The 11,883-nt window shown below is 35.2% G+C and overlaps 1 protein-coding gene across 1 annotated transcript; it reads right to left on the bottom strand.

Moving 5' to 3' along the window:
- Positions 1 to 7,399: 7,399 nt before the first annotated feature.
- Positions 7,400 to 8,385, bottom strand: LOC121261138. Its single transcript, XM_041163336.1, has 2 exons — positions 7,759 to 8,385; positions 7,400 to 7,689 (listed from the first exon to the last, which is right to left on the bottom strand). The coding sequence occupies exons 1-2, from the start codon at positions 8,266 to 8,268 to the stop codon at positions 7,615 to 7,617; spliced, it is 585 nt and encodes a 194-aa protein (XP_041019270.1). The 5' UTR covers positions 8,269 to 8,385; the 3' UTR covers positions 7,400 to 7,614.
- Between the last annotated feature and the right edge of the window lie 3,498 nt (positions 8,386 to 11,883).

Genomic DNA, 11,883 nt, shown 5'->3' with positions numbered 1-11,883 from the left:
ATGACATGTGAATAAATAGAACTAGTATTGTTAATTTTATTAATTATAGTCGAATGAATATGTTATATATTTATCACTTATAAATTAAATATATAATGTGTTAATTTTAAATTTAGAAAGTATATTAGTAGGTGGTAAATAATTTAACCATATAATTATAATATAAATTTTCATCAGTTATAACTACAAAAAAGATTGCAAATAAACCGCAGGACATTACAAATTGTAAAAGTCCTCAAATACTGTGTCTAAATTTGAATTAGTTATTATAGTACAAAATAGACGGAAAACAACGCTGCAAAAATTTCGTATTTTTTTTTTATTGCAATTATTTTAGCAATTGGCATTTGGAGTAACACTTTTCTTAAGGAAAAAAAAAAAAATTCAAAAACATTTACAACACTATCTATTTGTCAAACGTTAGTCCAAATCTTCACTACCCAATTTCATACCCAAGGCCCAACACAGCCCAGCCCTTCCCAACGTCTAAACTGCGTCGTTTAGATGAGTAGAAAGTAGAAACTTTAAATTTTTTCCCCTTTCCATTTGTTCCCCTCAGCACTGACGCCTCTATATTCCCTCACAAAATATTCTCTCTCATAACCCCAATGTTCCAGATTCTTCTTCACCTTCTCTCTCTTCTTTCTCTCTCTCCGTCTCTTGCTTCCACTCTAAGCGGCACCAATGCCAATAGCAACGGCATCTCCATTTTGCATAGTCTTATCTCGCATCACTCGAACAAACAAACAACAATCTCAACAGATCCGAAGGTTTATTCTTTAAATCTGAAAAAATTGTTATTTTTTCTTCTTCTTTTTTGTATTCTGGTTTTTTGTTCTCGTATTAAAAAAAATTTTAGATCTACGAATGTATTATATATTTTGATGAGGTTGATGTCTTCTTATCAAACTGACATCAACCTCAGTTTCCCCATCCCTTCTCGAGTTAATTTTTTTTTTGTCAATTTTTACAAATTCCAACAAACTTTGGTTGACTTTACTTTTGTATAAATTCGTTCATGTTTTTCGCTTTGTTCTTGTTTGGGTTTCATCTTCTTTCTGGAATTGTCTCAAAACAACATGAGTTTATGTAATTTTTTTTTTTACATCTAAGTACTGCGTCTAAATAAATTACTTAATAAATAATAAAAAATATTTAACTAACAAGAAGAAGTAGAAGAAAGCATACACGTGTTGCTGAGATTGACAAGTAGAGAACAAAATTTGGAGAAATTAAAGGACACCCTGAAGATTTGAAGAAATAGATAAACTGTGAATTGAAGTGGATGAAAAGTTGTATGGCAAAGCGGCGTGTAAAATATATATAGGATAAAGATGCGGCAGGGATAATGGTGCAAAACATAAAGACAGAAAACATTGTCGGCAAATGAAACCAGAAGAGAAAACAAGTGAGAATTTCCTGGAAAAAGAAGGGGCTGTTTTGGAAATAATAGATTTACAATTATAGATAGTCGGTAAAAGTAAAACAATTACAGAAAGAAGACTTGAGAATTAAACCAGGAAACTAGGGACAGAAATGGAAAAAAAAAAAGTGTCGACGAAAACACTGTTACTCCATCATTCGCGTTTACATATATACAGTAGATATATATATATATATATATATATATATATATATAATCATACGTACGTGAAATAATGCATCGCAGTCGAGTAGCAGAAACACCATCGATCCATGCATTTTGACGAATAATTTCGTAGTGTAAATACATGATATTTGCCTTCAATCATAAGATCATATCGTCTCATTCAAAATCATCATAAACAATCTTGGTGTCTAAACGTCGTCAATTTCGTTCTCTCTGATCATCATCTACTGCAAGTTTGACTCACTGCTGGGGCATATATATATGTATATATATACATATGTATGCATGCACTTTATGTGGTTGTTTGTTATGCCGGCGATCTTTCCACCGCACAAGACTGGTAGTTGTGATTGATCGATCATGAATGAGAAATCCTGATAACGCGCGTGCTTGCTGTCGACGACAGTACTGGAATGTCCATGTCAAGGCATGGTGGTGGAAGAAATAATTGGAGGAAAGAACACTACTTTACGTGCGCAAAATGACGCCCGATTTCATGAGTTGAGAAATTGAACTCTACAACTAGTATTTCTGGTGATCAAATAATATCATCCTCCCAATATGATCAAGTTTTAAGATGATAAAAAGATTAATGAGGTATCACAACTTAGGATTTGATTAGGACAAATACTGTAACTTAATCATCATAATTTCATGATTAGTGTGTCTTAACTCAGTTTTTGTCATGTTGATGGTTTAAAAAACATATTGCAAGTTGGTTATTTATATGGCCGTGATCCGATTCGTGCTCTTAATCATTAATTTTATGTTGGGTAGTGTTGAGATTATAGGGTTATGAAAAAAATTGATAATTCTAAGGGTTTGTTTGGGAACATAAGTATTCCCATATATTTTCTTTCCATTTTCTTTCCAAATATCATTCAAACATAAAATATTTTCAATTTCAAATCTTTCACTTTTTCATCTAATCATTTATTCAATTTTCATACAAAAAAAAAAAAAAACAAAACAAAAAATTTCAAAATTTTAAAAGAATAATATTCAAATAATATTTTTAACTTTATTATATTTTTATTCAATTATTTCTCTCATTTTTTTTAAAATCTAATAAAATATTTTAATTCAAACTATTTCACTATTATTTATAAATATTTTGAGATATTTTAAATATACAAACAAGCTATAAAAGTTGCGAGTTCGTGATGAACAAACATCTGTAAACCCCAATCAAGCGTTATAGTGTATATAGAGGGAGGGATCCATTGAATTCATTGTAGACCTACCATCATTAATCAGACTCACCTCTCCCAGTTTCTTCTCGTCAGGGTCTTGCTATATATACCTTTGTTATTTGAAACCTTTCGTAGGCTGGTTCCTACCTCAATCTATGTTGTTCTTACTTGTTGTAGTACTACTAGTACTTCTCGGTCCAAGTTCTGCTTTATATTCTGTTTTTCTAACATTCCCGTGTTTTCTACCGCACTTATAAATCCTTCTCCCCTTCTCTCCCCTTGAGTCTTCTGCGTGATTTTATTCTTAGGAAAATACTTATATGACTTTCAAAAGTGATCACTCATATATATATATATATTAATGTTTAAGAAAGTAATTAATAGTGAATTTATATATATTTTTTCCTTAATAGTTAAAGATGTTTATAGAATGTTTAAAAGCAACAAAAAGAAAAAGAAAAAAACCATTTACTGGTGTGCATATTTGAAGTGCACATTTGGCGGGCACCTTAACGTTGTCCGTATTTCCTTCATAATAACTTCTGCAATGCTATTTTTAGTTGTTTCCTCCATTAACTACTTTGCATCCGTTTTTCCTTCTTGGCCTTTTAATCCCCTTGATTTTTAAATATTATCATTATATAATTCATTCTTAGATCTACAACCACACCAACCACCAAGGACTCTTATTTAATGCGGAACTTTAGGTCAGTGACTGTTGTTAGGGTGTATGTGGAGACTGGTTTTAGAGTTAAAAAAATGTTTGCAGAAAGTTGGCTCGAGCCAAAGTTCGTTCGATGTCGCTCGAACCTCAAGTCCGAGAAGTTCACTCAAGTCCCGATCGACACTCCGCTCGAGCAAGACAGAAACCCTAGTGTTCGCTCGACACTCCGCTCAAGTCAATGCTCATTTGGTTGTTCGGATTTGAAGGAGAATGATGGTTGAAGATAAAGTGAATGCACCTGGAATCGAGAAGTTCAACGACATTGATTTTGAGTACTGGAATATGCAGATCGATGACTATCTCTATGGGAAAAGGCTCCACCTTCCATTGTTGAGAAAGAAGCTGGAGAGCATGGCTGATGCTGAGTCGACCCTGTTAGATCGACAGGTTCTAGGTCTTGTTCGACTGACTTTATCCAGAATAGTGGCACACAATGTTAGTAAGGAGAGGACCACAGTGGATCTCATGGCGACTTTGTCAGGTATGTATGAAAAGCCATCTACGAACAATAAGGTGCACATGATGAAGAAATTTTTCAATCTGAATATGTCTGAAGGTATGTCTGTAACCCAACACTTGTATGAATTCAATACAATCACAAATCAATTGTCTTTTGTAGAGATTGAGTTTAATGATGAGATTAGAGCGTTGATTCTGTTGGCATCGTTGCCAAATAGTTGAGAGGCCATGAGGATAACTGTGAGTAGTTCAGCCGACAAGGCAAAACTGAACTATGAGAACATACGTGACATGGTGCTTGCTGAAAAAGTATGTAGGAAAGACTTGGGTGAGTCCTCGGGTTCTGGATCGGCCCTGATTGTTGACCATAGGGGCAGAGGATATGACAAGTCAAACTCCAAGAGCAGAGGAAAGAGCAAAATGAGATCTGGGCAGCAGATCACGTGCTGGAGTTGTGACAAGTCGAGCCACATCAAGAGAAACTACAAGAATCAAGAAAGTTCTGATGATGATGATGCTGTGAATGTGTTGGCAGAAGAAATTCATGATGCCTTACTTCTTGCAGTGCACAGTCCGATTGATGATTGGGTGTTGGATTCAGGGTCTTTGTTCCATAGCACCTCACATTGAGAAATCATGCAGAATTATGTTGCTGGTAATTTTGGAAAGATGTATGCGACTTATGGAGAGGCACTGGATTTAGTGGGAGTGGGTGATGTGCACATCGTACTTCCAAACAGGAGCGTGTGGACCTTACAGCAAATCAGACATGTTCCAGATCTGAAGAAAAGCCTGATTTCTGTGGGACATCTTAATGATAGCGGTTTTGCAGTAGCGTTTTCTGGAGGAACTTGGAAGATCACTAAGGGTGCGCTGGTCCTAGCGCATGGTAAGAGATCTAACTCTTTGTATTTAATATCAATGTCTAGTGATATACAGGGAAATACAAAAGTGCAAAAAGATACTTGATCGTGCGAAGCATGTGAGGAAGCCAAAGGGAGTTAGCTTTGTCGTTCTTCATGAAAGCCTGGGAAAGTTGGCTAACGTTGCCAAATCGATTTGAGACCCAATACTCCTAGTGCAGTGGGAGTTGTGAATCGCCCTGTAGATGTGCTGACTAAAGGTGATGTATGTGGAAGACTGAAGTCAGACTTGACTTCAGTGCGTATTCTAACTTGAATATGGGAGCTGCGAGCTGCAGAGATAATAGGGCTTGGCTGGAAACAGTGGCTGGCATGTGGAAACTTCTCCAAATGGGAGATTGTTGGGGTGTATGTGGAGACTGGTTTTAGTTGAAAAAGTGTTTGCTGAAAGTTGGCTTGACAGTTGGCTCGAGCCAAAGTTCACTCGACACCGCTCGACATACCACTTAAGTGAAGCTCAAGTCTGATAAGTTCGCTTGAGTCTCACTCGACATTCCGCTTGAGCAAGAAAAACCTTAATGTTCACTCGACACTCCACTTTAGCCAATGTTCATTTGGCTGTTCGCTCGAGGCAAGCTCGATAGTTTGCTTGAGCGAAGTACGCAGTTTTTGCCAAATTAGGTTTACAGCGCCACTCACTATAAATATATCATATTAGACTTGTGTTGGACGACCTCAAGCATATTTTGAGATAGAACAATTGTCTAGTGAATGCATATTGTGTGAGAGAACAAAATGCCTTTAAGAGTGTGAGTTGAGATTAAGTGATTGTAATCTCCTTAGGTTAATAAGATTTCTGTGGGTGTAGGCAATTTACCGAACCACATATATTGTGCGTCGTGTTCTTCATTGTGTTGCTTTTACTTTATTTGTCATCGTTAGTATGTGTGTTTACATAACATTTCACAACAACTGTCCCATTCTTGGTCCTTCATGGAACTGCTGATAAAGTCACGGATCCTCTAGCCTCAAAGGATCTATACAACGAGGCAGGGTCCGAGTTAAAAAACATAAAGCTGTATGATGGCTTCTTGCATGACCTTCTCTTTGAGCCTGAACGAGAGGAGATTGCACAGGACATAATTGCCTGGATGGAGAAGAGGTTATATTACGTGCTTGGTCTTGGAAATGTTGGTAATATCTGGTAAAATAAAACATCTTGCCAGAGAAAGGTAGTATCTGAATAGGGAATTGTATTAGACGGTAATCTATCTACATGACTGAGCTTTTATTTAACGGCTCAAGCTTTTTGGAAAGCTTTTATATGTATATATAAGTATGTATGCATGCACTTTATATGGTTGTTTGTTATGCCGATCTTTCCACCGCACAAGACTGGCAGTTGTGATTGATCGATCATGAATGTATATATATGTATATATGTATATATATGTATATATGGTCGACGACAGTACTGGAATGTCCATGTCAAGGCATGGTGGTGGAAGAAATAATTGGAGGAAAGAACACTACTTTACGTGCGCAAAATGAAGCCCGATTTCATGAGTTGAGAAATTGAACTCTACAACTAGTATTTCTGGTGATCAAATAATATCATCCTCCCAATATGATCAAGTTTTAAGATGATAAAAAGATTAATGAGGTATCACAACTTAGGATTTGATTAGGACAAATACTGTAACTTAATCATCATAATTTCATGATTAGTGTGTCTTAACTCAGTTTTTGTCATTTTGATGGTTTAAAAAACATATTGCAAGTTGGTTATTTATATGGCCGTGATCCGATTCGTGCTCTTAATTCCCAGCTCAAGTATGGCAATGATTGTTCATATTATTAGCCCACTTGCCCTTTTGCCATCTACTTTTTTTTGGCGGTGTCAATAATTAATAGTTAAATTTAGAAACAGGGATGTTCACTCGAACTCAGATCGAGGTATCTAATATACCATTACAAATAAAAATGATCATTTGTGATGATTATATGCTACGAGAATATTAAAAAAAACTTATTTTAATATAAAATAATTATTTCTCTAGGAAATAACTTATCACGGCTGAACAATTTTCTTATGATGTACCCACAACAGGACAAATTAGGAGTTTGAATTTTTTTTTTTTTTTTTTTTGTTTATAAGTAGGAGTTTGAAATCTAAAATCCAGATACTGGGTTAATTATACTCAAATTTTGTAAATTTTTTTTTTATTATTTTTTTTAATTGTTCAAGGCCGTAATCTCGGATGGAGTATTAAATGTTGTATCCGATTAGAGAAATTCGGTCACAGTCGATAGCCTCCCGAGTGAACCCTATTATCCGGGTTTCGAGCTGGACCAAAAAAATTCGACATAAACAGTGCTATAATTAGCAGGATGGTACTATCATACCGGAAATAATAACAATATTGGTGACGAAACCTGCAATATTCTGGAGCACGCAATAAAAATCCATACTTGGTAATAAAGAAGCTAGTTTTCAATCTATAGAACGACATCAAAATAGTACTAATTTAGAATTGCGCAGATACTACAATGGACACCAAAAACATCTGATTTTATTTTCGGACAACATACAATGTTTATTCTTAATTTCAAATGAAACACACACACAACAACTTAATATTTTGGGATCAAATGCAACAACAACAAACAACACGTGGAAGACTGCAACAACGTCACTTAATTAATAGATAGGAGCTGTGGATCTTCTGCCTTCATGAGACCTTCTGACTTCTTTTTCTCAGCAGCTTATATATCTTCTATGTTCTTTGCTATGGAAGATAGCATAGCCTGAATAAAAGATAGCGTCTGGGGATCTTCTGTCTTCTTTTTCTCAACGATTAATATATCTTCTATGCTCTTTGCAATGGAAGATATCTTTGGATCTTCTATCTTCTTTTTCTTGGCGGTTATTATATCTTCTATGTTCTTTGCCATGGAAGTTAGCATAGTCTGAATAAAAGATGCAAACTCATCTTGTTCCCACCCTGGAATCGGATCAGCTACGAATGACCACTGGAGCTTGCATCCCTGTTTGCTTTCCTTGCTGATTGGATATGCTGAGCATGTTCCCTCTAAGGTCTTGATGCCGACGTTATTTTCCGTGACATTGTAGCTCAAAGACTTCTTGATGGGATCTATCTTATTCAGCTTCTCATGGACCCACAATTTCTTCGATTGCATACTCCCATCCCATACTTTTGTTGCGGTGGCAGCGCAGCAACGGACGACGCCAGGCTGGTTGGGGATCCCTTCGATAAGCTGACTCGAGTCGATTACGTCAGGAGCATACTTTTGTAGGTTGGAATAGTCCTCCAAGAATGGCCATGCTTCTTCTGCTGTTGCGATTTTGAGTTCTGCAGTGAGATTTTTTACCCATTGTGGTTGTGCTGGTGCTTCCATTTGTGTGTGTGTGCGAGAGAGAGAGAGAGAGAGAGAGAGAGAGATGGATGGAGATGTTGATCAGGGAGTGATCAGAGTGGATATTGTTGAAGATGTGTTCTTGCGTAGTTGGGATCTTCGCTATTTATAAGGAATCGAATGCAGGCTACGTATGAAATATAACCACTATTGGAATAGATCAGATAGAGAACTTGTCCAGCTGGCCTACTATGTGGACGAAAGGAATCGTGGTACTCTAACTTATTAATTATAACTTTTTTCTACAATAACAATAAAGTGATTTATAATTAATACACTAACTTATAACTAAAGGCAGAAACTGGTGCTCTAGCTAGAATCGTGGCAATAGAGAATCGTGTGTCGTCTGGCTAGAAGAGGTTTACGTGAATGGAAATTATGGCGTGGAAGATCATTACCAAAACCTTCACGTACGGTCTGGGACTCTTGAGAGTCATTTGCTGACTGATTACATATTAACGAAAAATTTTACTCTACATCCTTATACTATATAACATATATAATTTTTAAATTTTTTATTTTTTTCTTATCAAATATATGATGTATAGATGATGAATAGAAAAATTTAATTAGTTTAAGAAGAATAAAATATAAAAAAATTAAAAAATTAATTTTTAATTAGTAAATTTAACGTATCACGTGAAGTCACGTCAATTTATAAATTTATTTTTATATAATCTATTTATATATATAACAATGATTTATTGTAAAACTGAAAATTACAATTTCTTCATACTTTTGTCTTGCGTGTAGATAGAAACCACCTTAATTAAGCTTTTTTTGGTTATTCAATTCATCTCAATCAATTCAACTCAACTCATCATTATAATTTTTTTAAATTTTAATACAAAATATAATATATAATTTAACTTTTTTTAATTTAAAAATAATAATAATATCAATAAATAATATTATAATAATATTTTATCATCTAAATTTAATTTAATTCAATATTTAAAAGTATTAGAAAAATTTATATGCGGTCCAAAATATATCGCTACAGTGTACCGCTCTGGATCGAATGCACAACCAATCTTATCGGGATCATTACCCCACCGTCCCTTTATCTGTTTTCGTCTATCTTTTCGTTTTCCTCCAACTGTGAATGTTGAAAAGTACGTAAACAAAGCTGTCCTTTTAGATGAGACTTTTTCTATAATTCTAATACTTTTAAGAATGTATTGAAATTTTATTATTAATAAATGCAAAACATATATATCAGCTTTAAAATATTATTGGATAACAAATTTTATAAAAATATATATTTTGATATAATATAATCTATATACTTATAATAAAAAATAATTTAAAATTTTAACATATCACATTAATTTATAAATTTATTTTTATATAAAAAAATTATGGACCTAAATTTTTATTTTTTTATTACTTTGTACATTGCCGTGATACTGATTGGGTTAGTAGGGATGGAGGTGATGGAACGTACGTGAAAGGGACAACAAATGACTTTGTGTGAACCCCGATAAGCTCTATACACGTGGAAAAAGAATCCCACTGGCCAATAACTTCCGCAATCGTAGTTTGGGCGAAAAAGGAATGGATTAGATTTATAAAACTTCTGACAATTCAGACTTATTAGTTAATATGCAACATATATTAATATCTCTGTCACATCATTAATATTATGTGAATGTTACTGTATTTTATATATTACGAGCAAAAAATATTAAATTATTAATTTTTGGTTATAAGTGGCGATCAAATCATAAAGCAAAATATTATATTCATTTGAAGCTCTATCATAAAAATTTAGATTACAATAATAATAGGTATCAGTCTTCTTATGAATTATGCCACGATCTAGACGACCCTAATGTTAACTTGTCCTAGGAATCCACTAATAAGATGCCACGTCATTGATTTCATCGACCGCCCCGTCATTGAGTTAATGTGGTCTGTTTGGTTCGATTTCTCTCAAGATGTAAGATCAACTGGCTACGACAAGCAATTAGGGTCATCACCATAGGACCCACGTGCATAGACCGTGAACGTTTAACAAGATTTCCTCACCTTGTCCGTAAATTACACACTATGAGTATAGTCTATAAAGAAAAATATTCTGCACAACTGCCCTTGGGGAACCACTGGGAATCGGCACCCATATGGAGATGAAACGTACCGTTTCATTTGAATTTTTCAAAACGCACCGTTGCACCTACATATTCTCCACGAATCCAACCCCTTCCCATAAAGCCAACCCTTCCCTTCGTCTTTTCTACTCCAGACCTAACTGATGCTAAACTACCAAAGTAAAAGAGGACAAGTAAACTCGCTCTGAAACACGGGTGCCTTACATCAAGAGCTCGAAACATGCTCTAAAAAACTGCCCTTATATACAAATTACATTAAAATCTATAAGGAACAAATACCCCTTAAATAAAAAATTATCTCTGTCAAGACCCATTTGGGATCTCCCATTTTCGATTGTAAGTAAACTCTTAGCCTCACTTATCTTTCCACTTTAATTCCCTCACTTTCTTGGTCTCTTTCACATTCTCACTTAGTTTTCTTACTCTAATTTCAAGATCTGGTTGGTCACTCAAACGGGAAAATTAAAGATTCGAGTATTTGGATTTTTCTTTAATCTTAATTCCCTCACATAAGGAAGCAGTTCTGACGAACTCTAGAGAATTCTTCGTCTCTAGCAGTTGTTGATTCCTATCTATGGAAATATGTTAATAAATTGCACAAATAATCTAACAGTAAGATTAGTTGAACAAATACACACAAATAAGGATACCCAAAAGAAGTCAGAACCTTTCTTGATGCAAAATGGAATCCATCAATAGAAGAAAAGCCCTTAAAACAACTGAGAACTTCTAGTTTACCAGGTCTCCTAAGTGAATATTGGAGAAAACAATGCACACGAAGACCTTTTGTTTTTACTTATGTTTTGTCATCTCGTCTTTTTTTTTTTAATATATGACGTGGCATTAACAAATTAGTCGATTCCCCAGGGGTTCCCCACCCCAGTTCCCCTAGAAGAACTAGTCTATAAATATATAGTTAAGGCGTAGCAGTTTTCCTCTCTCTCTCTCTCTCTCTCTCTCTCTCCCCGTCTGTCCCATTATGTGCGTATCTGTGTGGTGCAATAATCTCTCAATGATACGAAAAGAATCTATCTCAACCATCCATGTCGACAACCGAGATGGAACAATTGACCTCGGGGGCAAGTAACCAGATCATCCCAATCCTGAAGACCTTAAGAGCCTCCCTCATTTTCGTCTACACACTTCTCATATCTCTCATCCTTTTCATCCTCCCACTTTGGCTCCGTTGGCTCTCTCCATCCACGGTGGTGCCTCTGACTCAGACGCCACCTACCAAGCTTTCCAAACGTAGAATGGAAGATGAGGACACCGCGAGAAGGAGAGTCTTAACCGAGTATTTGGACATGGGCTTCGGACAACACAGGATCATTCTCTGGAGACAATCAAGACAACAATCAAGGAGAGAATCGTTTCAATCATTGAGGAGAAACTTATGGCATTATAGTCATACAAAGTGTAGGAGTTGATTAATTCTAATTATAGAATGTATAGATATCATTCTTTGTATAGCATGTACAGCTATTGT

This window comes from Juglans microcarpa x Juglans regia, chromosome 4D, assembly GCF_004785595.1.
Source record: "Juglans microcarpa x Juglans regia isolate MS1-56 chromosome 4D, Jm3101_v1.0, whole genome shotgun sequence".
NCBI classification, from domain to species: domain Eukaryota; kingdom Viridiplantae; phylum Streptophyta; class Magnoliopsida; order Fagales; family Juglandaceae; genus Juglans; species Juglans microcarpa x Juglans regia.
Note: the sequence above shows the minus strand (reverse complement) of the source record. Positions and strands in the feature narration are given on the sequence as shown.

What these genes read in the sequence shown, in the direction of transcription:
- LOC121261138 (XM_041163336.1), bottom strand. Translation starts at nt 8,268, where the DNA reads ATGGAAGCACCAGCACAACCACAATGGGTAAAAAATCTCACTGCAGAA. An exon ending in TAACCGCCAAGAAAAAGAAG is followed by an intron (nt 7,690 to 7,758) that starts ATAGAAGATCCA and finishes GAGAAAAAGAAG; the next exon opens with ACAGAAGATCCCCAGACGCT.